This window comes from Schistocerca americana, chromosome 2 (assembly GCF_021461395.2).
Source record: "Schistocerca americana isolate TAMUIC-IGC-003095 chromosome 2, iqSchAmer2.1, whole genome shotgun sequence".
Lineage (NCBI taxonomy): Eukaryota > Metazoa > Arthropoda > Insecta > Orthoptera > Acrididae > Schistocerca > Schistocerca americana.
Window position 1 is genome coordinate 805,131,020 of NC_060120.1, and position 23,924 is coordinate 805,154,943.

General features: G+C 44.8%; 1 protein-coding gene across 1 annotated transcript; it reads right to left on the reverse strand.

Moving 5' to 3' along the window:
- Window positions 1–21,855: 21,855 nt before the first annotated feature.
- On the reverse strand, window positions 21,856–23,560 carry LOC124596117. Its single transcript, XM_047135132.1, has 2 exons — window positions 23,359–23,560; window positions 21,856–22,645 (listed from the first exon to the last, which is right to left on the reverse strand). The coding sequence occupies exons 1-2, from the start codon at window positions 23,473–23,475 to the stop codon at window positions 22,193–22,195; spliced, it is 570 nt and encodes a 189-aa protein (XP_046991088.1). The 5' UTR covers window positions 23,476–23,560; the 3' UTR covers window positions 21,856–22,192.
- Between the last annotated feature and the right edge of the window lie 364 nt (window positions 23,561–23,924).

Genomic DNA, 23,924 nt, shown 5'->3' on the forward strand with positions numbered 1-23,924 from the left:
CCCTTACACAGGCTCAATACTGTCTCAGCATCTCCCCACGCTTCTTCCCTATTTTTGGAGCCCTGAAGAAAGACATACGCGGCCGTCGATTTTCTTCGGATGAAGAGGTGCACGGCTGCATACAATCATGGTTCCAGAGTCTAACAAACCTACCACAACAAAGGTCAGCATCTAATAATGATTGTGGTGTTGCTCACGCTGCTAAATACTGCATTTTCGGGCAACAACAGTCATATTATGTGGCAGGTGTCATTAGAGCACAGTTAATAAAGTCATTTCATGTAATAATCAAAAAACTAGGCTCTCATCTTTTTGTGTTTCCCACGCTGGTCTCGTCGTAAAATCATGGCTCAATCGTTGAAAATCTAGGTGGTTATGATGCCAAGCTCGGATGCAAAGAGGCCTAGGTTTTATTCTGCTATATTCAAAAGTTTTGTAGATGCGCTTCACAAACCATTCTTGAAGATTACACTTTTACTGGACAATGGTGATGTAAAAAAAAAATCAGCACTCCGAATTTAAGATACACTTCCTTTTAATTGCAATATCACGTGACACACAAACATCACTTCACAATACAAAACATACTGGAAAACATCTTCCTCACATTTTATAAACCAACTACAAAATGCATCTTTCCAACATGACGTCCAAGACTGGACCTTTTCAAGGTCCGACTCTCTAACGACTCAACAACTAACTAACTATCGCTTACGTGCCCAAAAATCAGAGTTACAAGTACGTCAAAGATCATAGTGACAAAAGAAAGAATACACGTAAGAATAATATCATTGCAATATAAAGATATCGATGTATCACAAATGAAATCAAATCTGAATGTTGTCTCAGAAATATGTTAAGTAGTTAACAGAAACACAGTAGAATATTACTGGTATCGAGAGGTTCAAATGAGGTGCCGTAATGGTTACGTAATTCAAGTACCATTACAAGAGGCAACTGCAAACATTTTTACTTGAAGGCATCGACCGTCTTGTCCGACAGGGGAATAAATGTATTAGCAGTTATGGCGATTAGTTTTGAAATAATAAACAATTTCCTTACTTTTTTCCATGTGTCTCGTTTTCATTTGACTGCTCGTTATAGCTTGGTTCGAATTACATACTAAATAGCTCATTTATCAACATCATTTAATACTTAGTCTAAAATGCTAAATGGCGAAATGATTTTTTCGCACTTCTTCGCAACAAGTTCACTCCTAACTCTTTCAGTTCGGCTTAAACCAATACATCAACGGCCAGTCGGACGATCTCGGAGCAACGTGTACGACAATTCGAGACTACTTCCGCAGAAGCGGAACCAACACAACGCTAGACACAAATTCGATTCGTATGTGAAACAGCTTGTACGACACTCACACCAGAGTCTAATGATCAGAGTACATCGTAAGCTGACACTGGAGTCTGCATCTTTACTGCATTTTCTGTTTTCGATATAGCTATTGTGATCAGCGTGAACATAAACATTCGTTTGTTAACCCTGCAGGTACGGCAATCAGATGGCAGCTTCATTTCGTATATTGTTTTGCGAGAAAAATAAAAGACTTGAAGTTACAAGCATTTCCACAACTAAACCAAAACCTATTTTTTTTGCCATATTTGAAACTATTCGTGGGGTAGTTTACTTACCATATACAGTTCTACAATTTTGTCGCTGTATTCCACGTAAGATGTGCTGAATTTAGATAATAATGTCGTCTGCGATTTGTTTAAGTACCGTAAAACTACCAAATTGTGGGGATGTTGAGTGCTACGCTTCACTTGTTCTTCCAAAGAGTTCTCCCATTTTCTGTGGGATTAAGAGCTGGTGGCCCTATCGAGCTGCGATTGCGGGCGTAAGTGTCAAAGTATACTCTTCATGAAGAAGAGGAATAAAGGGCAACACCGAGACTGCTGAAATAGAAGTATCTGGTTGACGTTCACGATAATCTGAACGACTGTACCCACGTCATGTCACGAAAAACAGCACCAGAACATCACAGACCCACCAGAGACTTGGATTACACTGCGAGTCAAACTCCTCGTGCGTCATCGGTGCTCTCGACGCCTTGCATCATTTGAAAAGAGCACACAGTGGCACATCGGACCACACTACACGTGCTAGTCAGCTACTGCTCACTTTAATAAAAGAATATATTGTCCGTTGTAGGCTATATTGTGCTTTATTAAAATCGTGCTGTTAGTTAATTTCGGCATCGAGCCGTTATGAAGCACATTTGCTGTGTCATGTATTACATATCGCTCAAATGGTTCAAATGGCTCTAAGCACTAATGGACTTAACATCTGAGGTCATCAGTCCCCTAGAAGATGTTCTCCGTAGTTGAGAACGAAACGTCAGGGAGAAGAGGTTCTACAGATCGACCACGGCAACTTAGCCCGGAAGAGTTTACTGATAAAGACGCCGGCCGTGAAAGCCTACATGGAATGATTAGAAAAAATGGTTCAAATGGCTCTGAGCAATATGGGACTTAACTTCTGAGGTCAGCAGTCCCCTAGAACTTAGAACTACTTAAACCTAACTAACCTAAGGACATTACTAACATCCATGCCTGAGGCAGGATTCGAACCTGTGACCGTAGCGGTTGCTCGGTTCCAGACTGTAGCGGCTAGAACCGCTCGGCCACCCCGCCCGGCGAAGTTAGAACTACTTAAACCTAATTGACCTAAGGACATCACAAACATCCATTCCTGAGGCACGATTCGAATCTACGACCGTAGCAGCAGCACGGTTCCGGACTGAAGCGCCTAGAACCGCTCGGCCACAGCGGCCGGCTTACATGTCGTGCTCATCACATTTTTTTTTATTTCACATACATAAAACCAGAAGTTGTACTCAATCGTGACATACTCCAAGTACTGTATATAGTCGGGATAGTGGCTTTACTTTCAGCAGTCACACACAGCAAGCGGATCGGTTACATGTCACACGAAGTGGGGTGTCTAACGTGTGAAGAAAAAACGGACGGGAAATGTGAATAACAGACCTCGCAGTGGTCGTCCTCTTATGATAGCACCGGTGCAGGATCGTTTCCTCCAACTGTCAGCTCGCAGGCGCCCAACATCATCTGCCAGAAATATTGGATATGACTTCTCCGGAGCAACAAGGATTCCTTTCTCAGACGAAAATGTGCGTTGAAAATTGCTCAGGGTGGTCTTCATTCCAGAATATCAATGAGAAGTTTTGTGCTGAACCAATAGAATCGACGCAACCGAATGACCTGCGCTCTTGCACATCAACATTGGACCATTGCAGAATGGAGTAATGTCATGTTTGCTGACCAGATCAGGAGTAGTCTGCGAGCAAACACTAGACGTGCTAGGGTTTGGAGAAACGCTAGATGATACCAGGAACGCCGATACGTTCAGGAAGTCCATCCATTTGCAGGTGGAAGTGTAATGTTCTGGGCGGCAAGAACGGCGGGACGGCGGACGCCTCTAGATCCCAGCTACGGCAATCTGACTGGTTCCGGATGACTCCAATAGCTCCTACAAACGACTGTAAGACCCTACGGATGTGACAACCCCATCATAGTCTATGGCAATGTAAGACAGCTCCGTACTCAAGCTGTGTGTCCATATTTTTACAGATGCAACATCAACCGAATGCATTGGCCAGCACAGTCCGCGATATGAATGCAACCGAGCATGCACGGGACCTTTTGAAGCTGGCCATTGCACGGAATCCAAATCCACCCGACAATCTTCAGGACCTCACTGCAGCTCCTATTGAGGAGCGGAAACTCATATCCCAAGATAAATTTGATGGTCTGATCCAGAACGTGCTCCGCAGAGTGGAAGAACTCATCCGTGTAGGGGAAGGACATGCTGCTATAGACTGATATCATCGTGCTATAAAGATTTTCACCGTTTGTTCTTTCAGGATGTACACTGTAATGTTGTTACTTTAATTTGCTATGAAAGCGGTACTGACAAACAATAAAAGCGGTTTAAAAGCTGTGAGCTGTCTGAGGAAGTTAACCTTGCATTACTGCCAACTGTTTCACCAGGTATCCAGTCTAGCTCACCAAATTCACAACCAGACTAACGTTAATTATAATCTTTTAATAGTCATACGACAACCGGTGATATATATATAAAAAAGAGAATTTAAATAAAAAGAAATAAATCAGTTTATATTTCGAAATTTATTTTAACATTGATCATTGAAATTTCAGCATATTGAACTTGAGTCGTAACTAAGCTGGTGCCTTATTTAGGATTGTGAAAATGTGAGATTGTAATCTTACGGAACACATCAAATATGGAGCCAAGATTGGGAGACTGCATACAACACTGCATTCATAAAATAACACACGAAGAACGTTGAGACATATGCAAGAGGACATTAACCACAACCAACCGATTCAATTTTCACCCAAAGAAGTTACGGACTTAGCAGACACGCGCTTAGCCGGAGATCTTACCACTTCAGACGCTCGCCGCGGACAGACTGCCCTGGGTTCCTACCAAGGGTGCTCCCGCATACAAAACGGAAGTGACCAGAGACGCAGCTTCCTATACCAACATGACAAGGGACGGACAGGACCATACTAAGGATAGAAACCTCTTTGCTTTTAGAAAGCGTAGCTACCTGTTCCGACGTTGGTCCTACTGTTCTTTAGCAGACAGGCTTGTCTGCTACCATCCAGCATGCAACTAGAAATACACTCCTGGAAATTGAAATAAGAACACCGTGAATTCATTGTCCCAGGAAGGGGAAACTTTATTGACACATTCCTGGGGTCAGATACATCACATGATCACACTGACAGAACCACAGGCACATAGACACAGGCAACAGAGCATGCACAATGTCGGCACTAGTACAGTGTATATCCACCTTTCGCAGCAATGCAGGCTGCTATTCTCCCATGGAGACGATCGTAGAGATGCTGGATGTAGTCCTGTGGAACGGCTTGCCATGCCATTTCCACCTGACGCCTCAGTTGGACCAGCGTTCGTGCTGGACGTGCACACCGCGTGAGACGACGCTTCATCGAGTCCCAAACATGCTCAATGGGGGACAGATCCGAAGATCTTGCTGGCCAGGGTAGTTGACTTACACCTTCTAGAGCACGTTGGGTGGCACGGGATACATGCGGACGTGCATTGTCCTGTTGGAACAGCAATTTCCCTTGCCGGTCTAGGAATGGTAGAACGATGGGTTCGATGACGGTTTAGATGTACCGTGCACTATTCAGTGTCCCCTCGACGATCACCAGTGGTGTACGGCCAGTGTAGGAGATCGCTCCCCACACCATGATGCCGGGTGTTGGCCCTGTGTGCCTCGGCCGTATGCAGTCCTGATTGTGGCGCTCACCTGCACGGCGCCAAACACGCATACGACCATCATTGGCACCAAGGCAGAAGCGACTCTCATCGCTGAAGACGACACTTCTCCATTCGTCCCTCCATTCACGCCTGTCGCGACACCACTGGAGGCGGGCTGCACGATGTTGGGGCGTGAGCGGACGACGGCCTAACGGTGTGCGGGACCGTAGCCCAGCTACATGGAGACGGTTGCGAATGGTCCTCGCCGATACCCCAGGAGCAACAGTGTCCCTAATTTGCTGGGAAGTGGCGGTGCGGTCCCCTACGGCACTGCGTAGGATCCTACGGTCTTGGCGTGCATCCGTGCGTCGCTGCGGTCCGGTCCCAGGTCGACGGGCACGTGTACCTTCCGCCGACCACTGGCGACAACATCGATGTACTGTGGAGACCTCACGCCCCACGTGGTGAGCAATTCGGCGGTACGTCCACCCGGCCTCCCGCATGCCCACTATACGCCCTCGCTCAAAGTCCGTCAACTGCACATACGGTTCACGTCCACGCTGTCGCGGCATGCTACCAGTGTTAAAGACTGCGATGGAGCTCCGTATGCCACGGCAAACCGGCTGACACTGACGGCGGCGGTGCACAAATGCTGCGCAGCTAGCGCCATTCGACGGCCAACACCGCGGTTCCTGGTGTGTCCGCTGTGCCGTGCGTGTGATCATTGCTTGTACAGCCCTCTCGCAGTGTCCGGAGCAAGCATGGTGGGTCTGACACACCGGTGTCAATGTGTTCTTTTTTCCATTTCCAGGAGTGTACATTTGCTCATTCATCCTCTCACACAGAAGGGAAGGGGGATGACAGTATCTTATCATATACAGTACATAAAAGAAAGCGGATGTAGGTTCCGTATGAGACTGTGTGACATGAATTACATATAAACTGTGTTTTAAAGTGTAGTAGTGTGACAGATCGTTCTTGTTTATGTGTAAAAGTAACACGTTTCACTGCTCAGTCTCCTCCCAGATAGTCAGAAACACCACAGTAAATTTAGAAGAGGAATTTATGCCGTAAATGACAACAGATTTCAGAAATTAACATGAAAGGAATTCAACAGAGACCTTTCAACACTTACGAGAGAGGCGGCTTTGTTTTGTAATGATTTTTTGTAACTTAGCAAAATCGTTTTTGCTTTCAGAAGAAATTAAGTTTATTTTGTTAATAAGGTACTGTACAAACCTCTGTGGGTATACTGTAAGAAATCATTATAATAAACTCTATAATATTTGAAGGTGTGTATGTATTTATATGATGACTTCGTTCACAGACGTATGATCATGCCTAGCGTGTGGTACAACGGCCAACGGTGGAAATAATTATTGTATAATACAGTAACCAATCTTTCTTTTGCTACTGCCCGCATTGTGCGCAGGGTCGACAAGGTTAAGTAGAGAATTGGCATGGTTAGTTTTAGGGGGTGGCCGGATGGCCTTCCTGCCACCACCCCATACCCCCTGGGACGGAAGTAGTGTACCCCAGCTGTCTGTGTCTAGTGTAAATCGTAAAATAGTGTGAATGTGTTTCGGATGTCTGCGAGTCGTGTAAATGAGGCGGGACGTGGGGACCAGCCGGGTATTCACCTAGGAGGATGTGGATAACCGCCTAAAAACCACATCCAGGCTGGCCGGCACACCGGCCGTCGTCGTTAATCCGCCGGGCGAATTGGATCCAGGGCCTGCGCCCCTACCCGAGTCCAGGAAGCAGCGCGTTAGCGCTCTCGGCTACCCTGGCGTGCTTTAATACAGTAACCAATCTGCACCGTTAAACGACGGAACTTTCATGTAAATAGTATTACATGACTGTTGCTCCAAATTACGAAAATATTATCAGGCTATAGTGTTGCTTAGGCAAATTACGTAGTACGTAAATATCACTCACTGTTTCATCCTTCGGTTATGTTCCGACTGACCGACTGCTGCTTAAAAGGCAGTACAATGAGAGATCTAAGATCGTGAGGCGTGTCATCACCATGTCGACAATCCGTCCAGCCGTTATTGCCAGTAGATGAACCCTGACGATGCCATTGCTTCTTTCTTCAAGCAGCTCCTCATTTCGTCTCACGAGACCGACTGCACCCCATTCCAAACGTCCTACCTCAGAAAAATCGGAGAAGGCACCGAGGGCCGAAACCGCATCTTTGCGCAACGAAGGTAGCGAAGCTAAACATTCGACTACGGAGGCGGTTATGTTAAAATTTGAATGTTAAAATCGGGTGATGCTGAGGGAATTAGATTAGGAAATGAGACACTTAAAGTAGTAAAGGAGTTTTGCTATTTGGGGAGGAAAATAACTGATGATGGTCGAAGTAGAGAGGATATAAAATGTAGACTAGCAATGGCAAGGAAAGCGTTTTTGGAGAAGAGAAATTTGTTAACATCGAGTATAGATTTAACCGTCAGGAAGTCGTTTCTGAAAGTATTTGTTTGGAGTGTAGCCATGTATGGAAGTGAAACATGGACGATAAATAGTTTGGACAAGAAGAGAATGGAAGCTTTCGAAATGTGGTGTTACAGAAGAATGCTGAAGATTACATGGGTAGATCACATAACTAGTGAGGAGGTATTGAATAGGATTGGGGAGAAGAGAAGTTTGTGGCACAACTTGACTAGAAGAAGGGATCGGTTGGTAGGACATGTTCTGAGGCATCAAGGGATCACCAATTTAGTATTGGAGGGCAGCGCAGAGGGTAAAAATCGTAGAGGGAGACCAAGAGATGAATACACTAAGCAGATTCAAAAGGATGTAGGTTGCAGTAGGTACTGGGAGATGAAGAAGCTTGCACAGGATAGAGCAGCATGGAGAGCTAGATGAAACCAGTCTCACGACTGAAGACCACAACAACAACAACTACACTATTAACTTAACGGAGTAGTTAAACATGTTTCCGGAAGTGTAATTAAGAAACTTGAGCTTCTTTTCGTGACTAATTGTACAGAGAAAAAGAGAAAGTTTCACCTAGATCGATATGATCTGCTAATCCTGCCTCGGGCATGGATGTGTGTGATGCCCTTAGGTTAGTTAGGTTTAAGTAGTTCTAAGTTCTAGGGGGCTCATGACCTCAGCGGTTAAGTCCCGTAGTGCTCAGAGCCATTTTTGATATGATCTGCTGTAGTATCACGTCAGACACTACGACAAAAGACCGTTTTTTATGCCGCATTTTTGTTGCGGGGCTGCCTGAAATAAATGAGGCTTGCCTGGGTACAAAGGCGAGCGGCCGGCAGGGCAGATGAGGCGGCGTGCAGCCCGCCACGCACCACGCACACGCACAACAGCACGCACGCCGGTCGCTCATCACTACAAAAGGGAGTGCGCTGCGCCCCTGCCTTGGGCTGGGTGAGTCACGCCAGCCACTCTGCCGCGTCACGCGTCAGCTGATCGCTGGATCTCCCACCCTGACTGGGGAATGGGCCCCCGGCACTGCACCACACCGACCTTGTGGTCAGCGCTATGCATCTGGAGAAATGGCTAGTTTACGCAACGACACTGGGTCCCGAAAACAAAAGAATTCATAACTGTGCTAGGTGCCACTGAGCATCCGCTGCGTGCGGTTCCGCTTGTCCCAGATAGTAGCTATGCGCGGGTTGACGTTAAAGTGCGTTTACATGGGCCATATTTTACGGCAATGTTTGGCCGTACTATCATTACCGCCAACATTGCTGCGATGCGGATGCCGCAGACGGCAATTTTGTCGTATGGCCGCTCAAATTGCTGACGTTGCAGGTTTTTGCTGGTAGTTGCTGAGGGGCTGCCGAGGGGCTGTTGGTGTTGTCCACCAAGGGTCATATTGCAAGGCAATGTACACTGATGGAACAAAAACACAACAGAAAGGAGTAGTTGTCAGACATAAAGAAAAATTGGTAGGCGTGTTTCTACATCTGAAAGTCGATGTCTATTCACATTTCGCGAAAGTCGCATTAGAATGGCACTAATAGCGCCACTATGAAGATGCAAATGAGATATGCTTTAAATACACGGTGTACCGGTCGTGAGACTGGAAGTGGTTTTTTATTTAGCGTATGGCATTTAAGTGCATTTCAGTGCTGGATCACATTATTCTGCATTACATAAAATTGCATATATTCACAGACAAACATCTAGTCCTTCGATATATTCGATGGATTTTTGGAATGCTACTAGGAATTCTTCGAAGTCCCCACTGAATGCTCTAGCGCTGCATTCTTTGGGGCGCGTGTCGTGAAGGTATACTTCCAGAGCTCTGTCGGCTTCTCTGTTATTGAGGTGGAAGCAAGTTACTTCTGTCTTCGTGGCGTTAGGCCTAACCCTCCAGTTACGGAAGTACGCTGCCAGGGCAGACAGATCGAATGACAGGGTTTCTTCTAATGTATCAAAATCAGTCTGCCTTGTTGCAATAGCCCAGTCATCAGCGTAGCCAAATTTCATGCAAGCTGTTACTGGCATGTCAGGAAGTATAGGCTGAAAAGCAGTGGGGCTAATACCAAGCCTTGAGGTAAGCCATTTTGAAGGAATTTCTGGCTACTGGCTTTGTTTCCCATGACGACCTGGAATCCTCTTTTGCCAATCATGTTACCAATAAGCTTTGTCACTTCTTGACAGGGAATTATTTTCATCAGAGTATAGAGTAGGCCTTGTCTCTAGACGGTACCATAGGCTGCTGACAAGTCAGTGAAGGCGACAGATGTTTTTAATTTCTTTTGGAATCCCGCCTCAATATGTGTTGTAAGGGCCAGGACTAGGTCTGCACTGTGGTGTCACCGCCAGACACCACACTTGCTAGGTGGTAGACTTTAAATCGGCCGCGGTCCGTTAGTATACGTCGGACCCGCATGACGCCACTGTCAGTGATTGCAGACCGAGCGCCACCACACGGCAGGTCTAGAGAGACTTACTAGCACTCGCCCCAGTTGTACAGCCGACTTTGCTAGCGATGCTACACTGACAATTACGCTCTCATTTGCCGAGACGATAGTTAGCATAGCCTTCAGCTACGTCATTTGCTACGACCTAGTAAGGCGCCATTACCAGTTTATATTCAGTGTGATAATGTCTAAACAAGAGCGACGTTCACCATTAATGGATTAAAGTTAAGTGTTACAGCAACTGCGTCCGTTTTTCTAAGTTCTCATTTCCTTGTAATGTTCCAGACCTCACGCCAGCCTGCGTGAGCTTAAAGCGTGCCTTTCGGCTTCCTCTCATAGTGACTTGGCTGTCTTGCCAAGTCACAACATGCACAGCTTCGGTTGGGACGAATGCTGGCTTGTTCTATTGGGATGGCCACGAGTATTGTCTGACCGATCCTGATAAGTAGTACTCGTTCCAGAAGTTTGTACACCTTGCTAAGCAGTGCTACAGGCCGGTAGTTTTTCGGAAGATTTCCCGGTTTACCTGACTTTAGGAGGGCAATTATCTTGGCACGTTTAAGTTCTTGGGGTATGTTTCCTGTCTGCAGTAGTGATGTGAAGACCTTTGCTAACCATATTTTGGTATATTTGCCAGACGTGATAAGGAACTCTGGTGAGTGGAAGTGGTGAGCAGATGTTAGTCAAGAGTACCTTCAGCCGAGGTCACTCAGTTTGAAGGACGTCGTCTAATAAGGCTACCAGAAGCTAGATGTTCCTTCTGCGGTATTGCAAAAAGACTTGGCATGAAAGTAGCCACTGTACTGGTACAGGATTCCTGGCAGTGCTGGTCGCGAAAATTTACGGTCGCAAGAAGTCTGGGCTCCGGACGGTCACTTGACACAGCCGAGACGGAAGACCATCGTGTTCGGCGTAGGGCTCTGGCGCATCGTACTGCATCTGCAGCAGTTTCAGCAGCAGTCGGCACCGCAGTGACACAACGAACTGTTACAAATCTGCTTGCTTCAAGGACAGCTCCAAGCCAGACGCCCTGTAGTGTGCATTCTGTTCCCAAACCAACGCCAAATGCGACTTGTGTCAATGAGGGCCGTGTGTTGGCTTGAAAGAGACTTGTTGGGAACTTGCAACCAACCTCTCCGTGAGCTACATGCACTGGATCTATACGTGGAAAATTGTTGGATGTGAGGTCCACCACTTACGCAAAACACCGTTTTTTCTCAGTACACAAACATGTTTCGGCACCACTGTGCCATCAGTTCACATTGTGTTTTGGTGAAGTGAAAAGTGTTTTACTACGTAATTTGTGAAAAATACTTGTTATATTGTTTTTAAAAAAATATGTAAAAATCTGCCAACCGGTTGCATAGATTTGCAACCGGTTGGCAGATTTTTACATATTTTTCATATTTGTGTATACAGTTGCTGCAAACGTCAGCCAAGTTCAAAGTTGTATACTTGTTATAGTTACGTGTGCATCACAACACCTCACCATGATGCGAAGAATGACAGTGCTTGCCATACGAAAACATGACAAGCTACCTGCAGCAAATAACACACAAGTGGTCCGGAAAATTCATGCACACCTAATGTAAAGTAGAAATAAAAACGAAAACCCACTGATGATGGCACAGTGGTGCCGAAACATGTTTGGGTACTGAGGGAAAACGGTGTTCTGCATAACTGGCGGACCTCAAATCAAACAATTTTAACTGCAAACACGGCCAACACAAGGAGCTGCAAATCAAAATGATGAATATCTATACGCGGAGTTATGGTCTGGGGTCCGATTTAGTATGACAGCAGGAGTAGTCTCGTAGTTATTCGACACACACTGACTGCAAATTTGTACGTCAGTCTGGTGATTCGACCTCTCGTGCTGCCACTCATTAACAGCATTCCAGGCGATGTTTTTCAACGGGTTAACGCTAGCCCACAAGGCGCTGTTGTAACCCATCATGCTCTACAGACTGTCGACATGTTGCCTTGGCCTGCTCGATTATCAGATCTATCTCCGATCATGGGGCGACAACTCCAGCGTTATTCAAAAACAGCATTAACCAGCCGTTCCAGTGCTGAGCGACCAAGTGCAACAGTCATGGAACTCCATCGCATAAATTGACGTCCAACACCTGTACTACACAATGCATGCGCGTTTGCATGTCTGCATTCTACATTCTGGCCGTTACCCGGCTATTAGTGTTACCAGCATTTCATATTTGCGATGGCGTATCTCGCACATACATTAACTTGTGATGTTGCAATGATACCCCGACAAATGACAGATGTATTCCCGAAGTTTCATTACCATACAGTAATTATTTTTTGGTGTTGCGAATTTTTGTCATCTGTGCACACCTCTGCCGCTGTCTGTAAATGCTGCCCTCACGTTCTCGCTTTAGTTTCCTACTTCTCTCACGGACAGCGCTGCAGTCACGTGTCTGAGCGAAAAAATATCGTTTCGCTTTCGTTCGGAAGTTTAACCGCGTACCTTTTATGTTAGTTGTTTATTGTGTACAGCAATCACCAAGTGAACAAACGAGAGAACTATGAATTTCATAAATGTGATTCATCTACAACTAGAGCTGTGGGACGTCGAAAGTAATGTATACAGAGATCACAGTCCGAAAAAAGACAGTTCGCAAGCTGTTGCCAAAGAGTTTGGAATCACACTCGAATTTGTTGTGAGCTTTACAAGGGTGTTGATGTACAAAAAGGAAATCTAAATAAATATTGTACTCATATTTCAAACCTATGTCGATGAAATCCTTTAGTCCGTCTGACCAAAGCACCCAGTAATACTGGTACCAAGAGGCTTGTTGATGAATAGTGTACTTTTTAAAAGGTATGTTAAACTTCTGTATGAATCACCAGCAGATAAAAACCTAAGGGTGAGCGCCAATCATGTTGGAACTGGAACACAGTCTCTCGCTCGTATTTGAATCGGTTTTATCCGTTCTCGGGCCAGTTGCTTGTAGAAGATACCCGAAATCGTGTTTTGACATTCTGGTAAAATTCTGGACAAATGTATGTATCCATCATCAGCCCACATATACACTCCTGGAAATTGAAATAAGAACACCGTGAATTCATTGTCCCAGGAAGGGGAAACTTTATTCACACATTCCTGGGGTCAGATACACCACATGATCACACTGACAGAACCACAGGCACATAGACACAGGCAACAGAGCATGCACAATGTCGGCACTAGTACAGTGTATATCTACCTTTCGCAGCAATGCAGGCTGCTATTCTCCCATGGAGACGATCGTAGAGATGCTGGATGTAGTCCTGTGGAACGGCTTGCCATGCCATTTCCACCTGGCGCCTCAGTTGGACCAGCGTTCGTGCTGGACGTGCAGACCGCGTGAGACGACGCTTCATCCAGTCCCAAACATGCTCAATGGGGGACAGATCCGGAGATCTTGCTGGCCAGGGTAGTTGACTTACACCTTCTAGAGCACGTTGGGTGGCACGGGATACATGCGGACGTGCATTGTCCTGTTGGAACAGCAAGTTCCCTTGCCGGTCTAGGAATGGTAGAACGATGGGTTCGATGACGGTTTGGATGTACCGTTCACTATTCAGTGTCCCCTCGACGATCACCAGTGGTGTACGGCCAGTGTAGGAGATCGCTCCCCACACCATGATGCCGGGTGTTGGCCCTGTGTGCCTCGGTCGTATGCAGTCCTGATTGTGGCGCTCACCTGCACGGCGCCAAACACGCATACGACCATCATTGGCACCAAGGCAGAAGCGACTCTCATCGCTGAAGATGACACGTCTCCATTCGTCCCTCCATTCACGCCTGTCGCGACACCACTGGAGGCGGGCTGCACGATGTTGGGGCGTGAGCGGAAGACGGGCTAACGGTGTGCGGGACCGTAGCCCAGCTTCATGGAGACGGTTGCGAATGGTCCTCGCCGATACCCCAGGAGCAACAGTGTCCCTAATTTGCTGGGAAGTGGCGGTGCGGTCCCCTACGGCACTGCGTAGGATCCTACGGTCTTGGCGTGCATCCGTGCGTCGCTGCGGTCCGGTCCCAGGTCGACGGGCACGTGCACCTTCTGCCGACCACTGGCGACAACATCGATGTACTGTGGAGACCTCACGCCCCACGTGTTGAGCAATTCGGCGGTACGTCCACCCGGCCTCCCGCATGCCCACTATACGCCCTCGCTCAAAGTCCGTCAACTGCACATACGGTTCACGTCCACGCTGTCGCGGCATGCTACCAGTGTTAAAGACTGCGATGGAGCTCCGTATGCCACGGCTAACTGGCTGACACTGACGGCGGCGGTGCATAAATGCTGCGCAGCTAGCGCCATTCGACGGCCAACACCGCGGTTTCTGGTGTGTCCGCTGTGCCGTGCGTGTGATCATTGCTTGTACAGCCCTCTCGCAGTGTCCGGAGCAAGTATGGTGGATCTGACACACCGGTGTCAATGTGTTCTTTTTTCCATTTCCAGGAGTGTACTTAAAAAGGAACGCATCCACAGAGCCCGACTTCTGTTGTTCTTTCCAATATAATTCCTGGTGAGATCTAAAAGCAGTAGAGTCGCACTCACATCGACTAGATTGCGTTTGTCCGTTTTTTGGCAGTCGTGTGGTCCCTTGTAAACGCTTGGATCTTGGCACAAAAATGTATTACCACAAACACTGCTGGGCAACGGTGGCCAAAAAAATGGTTCAAATGGCTCTGAGCACTATGGAACATAACATCTGTGGTCATCAGTCCCCTAGAACTTAGAACTACTTAAACCTAACTAACCTAAGGACATCACACACATCCATGCCCAAGGCAGGATTCGAACCTGCGACCATAGCGGTCACGCGGTTCCAGACTGAAGCGCCTAGAACTGCACGGCCACACCGGCCGGCCCAACGGTGGCCAGTAGTACTGTAGTACATGTGGCTGCAATTCGTGTGGCCGAAATATTAGCGGACAACATTGTTGAGATACATAGTTGCCAAAATTCAATTTTTATGGTCTGTAAACGTGTCATTACGTTCTGTGTCGGTAGCGTCTCATAAAAGTTAATTATGATGTGAGGAACGCAGCAGATTGTTCGCTTCTTGGACATCTTTGTTGCTAGGCATATATGTTCGTGGGATTTCAGTGATCGTCTTCTTCTTCTTGTTCTTTCTAGGCTAAAGCCTGTTTCCTTCAGTACCACCTTCCTCCCCCCTCCCCCCAGGCTACCCTGCCGTGGTCGCTCCATCTTTTCCTTGGACGCCAATATTTCTTTTACCAGGAAGTGCTTTATTTCTTACGATTCTCCCGTTCGTCCACCCTGTCTACGTGTCCGTTCTATTCAAGCTTCCTCTTTTGTACCTACTCAGTAATGGAGTCCACTTTACATCCTTTTCTAATGCTTTCACCTCTCTCTCTCTCAGTGTTTTCCCTGTAATCCTTCGCAGAATTTTCATTTCTGTGGTTATCAAGTCTCTTTGTTTTTTTATATTTACAGTCTTTTCTCAGCTGTGTGTGTTGTGACTGGTCTCACTATTGTTTTATGTATCCTTCCCTTTGCATCTTTTCCTTTATATTTTTTTCCAGTTAGTGTCATAGATGGTGATTACAAAAACAGGCAGCTGCATGTTGTTGCAATAGCGGCAGTCCAACGCGAGCTGTACGTTGATGGTTCAAGGTATCTGAACAGAAGTGCAAATACATTCACCTAGAAACGCATACACAAATAAATCACGAAAAAATACAAGAAACTATCACATCTGCTTATGGAATAGACAACATCTACTGTAGAGACTAATTCGAAACCCCACTTTCCAAAACCCGCAATGTGATTCGTAGTTTCAGTTCTGGCAAAAATGCTTCACACGTTATGGTATCTTTCTACCTTGTCGGATAATTAACTCTATCACGAAGAAAAGTGAACATTTCTTATAACATTCACAGAGGGCTGAAATAATTTCCCGGGTCTTCCACAACAATTTCTTTCAGCAGGATCGCCTGAGCAACCGAGTTGACGCCTTTCTTTTTGTAGAACCAGCGGATCCACGCACGTCTCTTATTTCTATCTTTATGCCTAGATTTGTTACAGATACGTATTAACTCCGCTACTATCCGTGCTGAAGCCAGAAGTTTCATTTCAGAGACGGCTTCAGCACTCACAAAACGTCGAAACTAAGTGTACTCTGGTGTCGTGTCTATACATACACGAGACCAATTTCCCGAAACTGACTTCATGAAATATTCTTACTACAGCTTCCAGTATTCACCATGGCGAGTAAGCTATAAGTACGCCTATATGCTGCCGATGTTTTGATATATGCTGTACTTGAGAGTGGCCTGCAAGGCGGAAATTTACCAGTCATAGACGGCCGAAGTGGCCGAGCGGTTCTAGGCGCTACAGTCTGGAACCGCGCGACCGCTACAGTCGCAGGTTCGAATCCTGCCTCGGGCATGGATGTGTGTGATGTCCTTAGGTTAGTTAGGTTTAAGTAGTTCTAAGTTCTAGGGGACTGATGACCTCAGAAATTAAGTCCGATAGTGCTCAGAGCCATTTGAACCATTTGACCAGTCAGAGAAACATGAAGTAAGTAAAAACACTAACAAACCAGCCGAAGTGGTAGCATGTCTTTTATACTTTAATAAATTCATCGTTGTGATACCCCATAATTGTGAAGAAAATGATCAAGCTAGCTGCGTTTGTGGTGTGAATTGCAGTGTGCGGCCTTGCGTTATTCCCCTGGAATACGCCACTTCATACCGTAGTCGTGAATGTTACGACAGCAGTTTTTACCATTCTGGCCATATACTGGCCAGCATTCAGCCTCGCTTGAACAATTGCTAAATCAGTTCTTTTTATATTAATTCCAATTATAGACCACTGTATTTTATATCTGGTAATTAATTTCCGTATATGATGACCATCTTCAAATCTGAGTATAAACAACTTTCCAGTCCGTATTTTTGTACTGAGATCCGAAGATGGTGATGATGCCTTTAAATACCAGTGGTAATGTAGAGAGCATTTTTTGGAATGTATTGTAAGTAAACATCTGGCAACACTGCTAAATGATCTTTGCACATTCTCGTTTTGGATATTTTTAGTCACATGATCGGAAGGACTTTTTTATGATGGTTTGCCTTGTTACACGAATGCTGAAAAATAGTCTTTCTGCACTTCGTTTACTCGTAGATACAAAGTATAAGGGATTTTTTATTCTCAGATGTTTATTGTTCAACAGTGTTAGTTACGGAAAGGAAAATAACTCACCCACACCATTTTGTCGTGTGGCGAAATTAGACATCTAGATTGGCACCGTGCAACATCAGTGTAAGACTGGACGCTCTTTTTTGCATTTCACACAGGAGACATTTGAAAACGAGAATCTGAACCTCGAAACTGGTGATGCGCATAAAAATATCCTAGCAGTGGCCATGGGAAAGGTTATTAAATGTGTCCTTGTAATGTTTCAGCCACGGATTCTTGCAAACTTATCTTCAACAAAATCTTGCTACGGTAGTGCAACTTGTCATGAACACTGGCTATTTGTTTTCATGTTTGTAGCGATATTATACAACAAATACGCAAGACCTCACAGAAACGCCATTAAATCCAAATCATCGACATTTCAGTAACAAGACTTATGGAATAAATAGACCATGATAATGACGTACGCGATGTGATTATTTTTGCAGTGTGTTTCTACAGTATCCGCAAACTACTAACTTGGAATGCCATCGCCTCGTAATTTTCGCAAAATGCGTAGTAATCTATGATCTTCTATCGCCGAAAACCGAAAAAAAAACCAATTTTCCTGTCACATCATATCAATATTTCAACCAGGCGTAAAGAATGGCAACTCCGTCGTGAACCGTTCCCCCACTATATGCGAAAGGACGACATTTGTGTATGCCACGACGAAAATAAAATGGTAATGATAGCATGACAATATAAACATTTATTGAATTTCAAATAAAGACACTGAGGCATAAAAGTGATGTCATTTGTATATTATCTACGCAGTTGCAGCCTGCGAATAAACAGTCCGTTGTGGGCCAAGTATTTTGGCAGGATTAATATAGCAACTAGTGTCGTCAGTGGAAGTTTCATTCTTTCTGTCCTTTTTCTAAATTCACTTCGTGCGCCCGTCTTGTGTAGCAATTAAATACTTTAAGGACTCGCCTTCAGTAAAATTCGGTTGATTGTGCTATACTCAAGACGTGAATAAACGCTATAACACTGTTGTCACAATGGTCTCTGCGTTATTGTGAAATACAGATTACGTTGAAAATGTGTGAATTCAGATGTGGTAGAGACAAACACTATAACCGAAAAATGTACGAAAACGTCGTACTTAATACCACATTAGATTGTGGGCATATCTGAAGAAACCATAAATCGAAACTCATGAATCAAATCTATAAACACTTCAGCACAATCTTTGAGCGCGAAAGTATGAACTACTGCCAATACATTTCGAAATGATGCTTAGCCGATAAAAAAAGTATAGCAGTGCTTTTGTATGCAGTGCATTTGTTTATTAACACGACACAAACAGTAATGATAATTTCAGTTGAACATAAACTGAAAACATGTCACTCACTAGCAGGCATCACAGTTTCAACCCACTTACGACCGCGAAAAATAAACATACACTCTCAAGTCTGAAAGCGGTAGCATTCAGCCGAAATTTTTGATGGCCGAGTGGCAGTAACTTACGCTCCACGACACGCAAAGAGTATAAGCAACTCAAATTCAAGTAATTTCATTAACAGGCCGAAAATTCCTATGATGCAGCCCGCCACGAATTCGTCTCCTATGCCAACCTCTTCATCTCAGAGTAGCACTTGCTACCTACGTCCTCAATTATTAGCTGGAAGTATTCCAGTCTCTGTCTCCTTCTACAGTTTTTTCTCTCTACAGCTCCCTCTAATCATGGAAGTTATTCCGTGATGTCTTAACAAATGTCCTATCATCCTGTCGCTTCTTCTTGTCGGTTTTTTCCGTCTATTTTTTTTCCGTATATCCCTTTCCTCGCCGATTTTCAGGAGAACTTCCTTATTCCTTGCCTTACCAGTTCACCTAATTTTCAAAGTTCTACTGTAGCACCTCATCTCAATGCAGACCTACAGACGTAACTATAGAACGTGCGAGGTGGCGCAGGGGTTAGCATACTGGACTCGTATTATGGAGGACGACGGTTCAAACCCACGCCCGGCCATTCTGATTTAGGTTTTCTGTGATTTCCCTAAACTGCATGAGCAAATACCGGGATGGTTCCTTTGAAAAGACACGGCCACTTCCTTTCCCGTTTTTCCCTAATACGATGGCCTCGCTGTTTGGTCCCCTTCCTCAAATCAGCCAACCATAAATATAGGTGGAACTAAGATACACGTTTTTATGTACTTTCAGTGAAAATGAATCTCAGTTCCATACATGTTCACACGTATTTTCAAAATCTTATCTTGTATAGGATTCACGTACTATCGAGCGTAAACACTGAAACATATCTAGGTCAAAGTGTTATTTTATTTCTGATTCCTAACGAAGCGTGTTTCGCCTGACTGTTTTCGGCATCTTCTGTCAGCATTTCTGGACTAATACTTCATAACAGGTACTAATACACCGGATTACACTAAATTGCTTCTCTGGTCTTGTCTGCAAACATTAACATAAAAAATACTTATTGTTCAAAGGGTAGTCTCAAAGTCTTTCACGAAATGCTATGTGTCACAAATAACCTAAGGAAACAATGTTTGCTAATATAAAGTGTAATGACCACATAATTTTTGCTTTACATGCTGTGAACTAGTAAGTTTAAGTTTGTTTACTGAAGAGATTTCTTGTACACCGCTCTTGTGTGAATCCTTATCTGCTTGGGGTAACAGCATACGTTAAGCACGTACAAGTAATGACAACAGGAATGATAAAACGCTGTCGATTTGTGACGTGCAAATGTTTAGGGCAAAAATATCTAAACCGGTAGTCGTTTGAAAAATGTGTTTGTCTTGTGAAAACTCAACAAAACGAAGGAATATGGTATTGCAGACAACACCTTTACAACACTTCATCAGTGATGACGATGATACGACAAGACTAATCAGAATTTTCACAGTTTCGTATAAGCACTGCTTGTTCACAGGATGAAGCATTACATACAGTGTAATTAAAAATTTACACTGGTATACTAGTTGTGTTCTTTAGTGTACAGATGTGAATTAGGAACTATTGTCTCACTGGACACTGTAGTACGTCATGATAGATGTAACATCATGCCAGCTTGCTAAAATAGGATTTATTTGGATCTGATCTCTGTGACTGCAACAGTTCCAGGTAAACATAAAGGAATAACAAGCACATCATCATGAGCGACAGATTTCTACTAGTGACCATAATGGACGTTACACTATAAATAATATCGATCTTTTCACACTGCACAAATTTAATTTGAAATATTTTAATTAATGTCATTGTTAGTTTTTTCTGTAATATTCATAACTGATACTCTCTTAATGATTGCTTCTACATTGTCTCTGACGTACAACGTATTAATTCACTGTGTCATTGTTATTAGTGTGGCAAAATCTTTATTTCAGGTTTGCTTTCTTAATGTTCCAGTATACATGCAAAATGTAAATGATTTAAAACTGTAGCTGACTGATGTGTATCTCAACAACTGTATGATATCTTCTGTTACCCTTTTAGAACCACTGTGTCTTTAAGTGCACTGCACAATCAGCTGACACAACTATTATAAGTGACAGTCTACTCTCCTATTTACAAGAGCAGTGCTATTTCAGTGAATTCAAATTAGAGTGTTACAATTATCAGCATGGTGCCAAATTCCACTTCATTATAGCAAGTTTCAAACCTCTTACCTGTTATTTATCGAACGTAGTCCATATCCGCTGGTTGCATGTGATTTGTGTACTGAAAGATCATCCTGCTACTTGCAGGAAATAATGTTAGTGTGGCAAACCTATCACGAGTCCTCACTCTGAGAATATTTTCAAAAGTCGTTTACTTCTAATGCATGATACCTAAAGATAATGGCAGACCAAGTCTTCCAATGAAACATTTGTAACAGATAACTATTAACTTCCTTTGTAGCAGGTTTCATAAAGTCAAATTTTCTCACACTTTCAAATCAGAAAAACTCTAATGGTAGTAAACTTTAACAGTGAACTAGTGCAGAGTAGAACATTCCTGAAGTTTATTTCCTACTTTTGTGCCAGTAAAAGACAACTATACTCCCATGATCTCAGCGGTTAAATCACAATATTGCAAAACAGCTTTATCCTCACCAAGAATAATTTTTCTGTGAAATCATTGCCTACAAACTGCTTTATGTACTTTGCAAAACATTTGATTCAGTGTTAAACGTTTGAACGACATACTGAATTCAGCTTGTTATTCTCTTTCCTATTCAGCTACCAAGCTTTAGATTTTTGGGCAAAAATGTTGATTCAAAACAGCAGTAATACTTTCTGTGAGATTTTATCTTTGAATAGCTTTCAGTCTCTCTCCAAACATGTAAAAATTAAAAAATTCCTCATGACAGTCACAAAATTGTATTCATGGTACACATATTTTGATACGGGATTTAAAAGGTTGGGCAAGAAGGTGAAGGAATACGAAATCAGAAGACAGTAGCTATGCATAAATTGCATTTGAGCAATATTTATTTATAACTTGGTTGCTGGGCATTGTAAAAAATACAAATATACTAACATTATTGGAAGACAATAATCAATACTATAGAAAATTAAAGCTTCGAAAGACATCACAGCTGTAGTATTAATAATCCTAAAATATCACATATATGAAAGGCACTGGTGGTAGGTACTGACATGAAATATACGCTCGCATCTAATCTCCATGTCGCAAAAATGTCTCTTTTGATGCTATACTCATCGTAAACACTTAAAAAATATATATCAAAAATATCTTTCTAACTGAGCAAGTATTCTGTCGTGCAGCGAACTCTTCTGAGACGGTTATTCCTCTGCTGTAGGGAGCACGGTCGATTGACGCTTAAAAGGAGTGGACGCTGAGCGTTTCTTGCGAAGACGACGGCGTCGACAAGAGCGCCGCGGCGGCGGGCACTTGCTGTTCGGCCGCCAGTCCCTGCGACTCGTGGCTGCCGTCGAGGAGGAGAATGTCGGCGTCGGGCGTGACCCAGCAGAGGCCGCCCTGTGAGGTGGTCAGGAAGCTCGCCGGCACCGCCACGTCTCCGACCTGCCCCTGCGTAGCCGCCACTTGGCGCAGGCGCACGCGGCCGTCGCACCACACCGCGATGGCAGCGCCGCTGCCGGCGGCTGCGGCGCCGGCGCGAAGCTCTTCCGCCAGGCGCTGCTCCAGGGCTTCGTTGGCCGCGTTCTGATCAGCTGGCGACTCCTCCTCTTCGAAAGCTTGCGAACAAGGCGGCGACCTTCTCGACGATTTGCGGCAGTGCTTGTGCACCATCTCCAGCACCGGCTTCAGCATCTGGAAGAAACGAAACGCGAATCGTAAGACACAAGTTCAAATGTGCCTGGCCTAACAGGCATAGGGAGTCTGCACACACGACACAAACAAACAAAAGAAAAAAGTGAAAATGTTTCAAGGAAAGCAAAACTGTTTTTTATGCTGTTTTCTGGAACGTCTTTAGCACCCTTGTACCGCGATTAAATCGAGGAAGCGCTTGCTTCAAAAATTATCGGTAGTAATCACGATGTAAACAAATTAACTCACGTTTCGCTTCAGAGGTAATTACAAAATCGATATATTGAAGTAGTGCATAAATACAAGTTAAAATGCAGTAACTACTACAGCGAAAAGAATGTGGTGTGGAAAGAAAGTAGCAAACATTAATTGATTTTGTATCAGCGTTGCATGACATCGCGAAAATTCTGAACTACAAAACAGTTGAGGCAATAAAAGAAAACGTGTACCGAAAAGAGAACCTATACGAGTACGACAAATTAATCGCCATTGGCGCATTGTAATGGAAATGAAACTGGAGCAGTTTAATAAAAAACTGCATTTCGAACCACTACTAGAAAGTTCAGACAAGAAAGCAAATGTACTCGGGTAAAAATAAAAAGCAATTTAATATAGCGTGAGCTATTGAAAAACAACTAGAAACTTGAGACACGAAAGGTACTCGCGTTAAATTAGAAGGCAAGTGATAAGAAATATATGATGGAAGCTGTACACACCTTCTTGATACGATGCACTTTGCGCGCCAGAGTCAGGCGGAACTTGCAAGACGTGGGCGTAGCCGGAGCGACAGCGGAGGCTGCGCCGGTAGCAGAGACGACTGGAACTGCTGACATGCTGACGGTGACGTAAGTAGTGGCACCGAAATGTGGCAAAGTAGACACGTGAGCTCGCGAGTAACACGGTTCCAACAGCACGGCCGTGGAGCGACTGAGTGGTGCGCACGTGGCCGCGGTCCCCTTTTATAGGCGGCGTGACGTCACGCGTCGGCGGCGGCGCTCCGGGGTGGAGGTGGTGGGTGTCGTGTGGCAGGTGTGTGCTACCGAGGGTTGCTGGGCCCGGCCGTGGGAACGAACGCGTTCCCACACGCCGAGCGCCGCCGAGCGGCAGATGGTCCCTGCTCGCAACACCTGCCGCCCGCCTGCCACAGCCACCGCCGGGGCAAGCGCTTGTTGCTTTGCTTCGCTTCGCTCCTCTCCTCTGCCCTGCCCTGCCCTGCTCACAATCTGTGCCCAGCCTCCTCTTACCCGCCTGCCCTCCGCTTCCACAGCGCTTCGTCACCGCG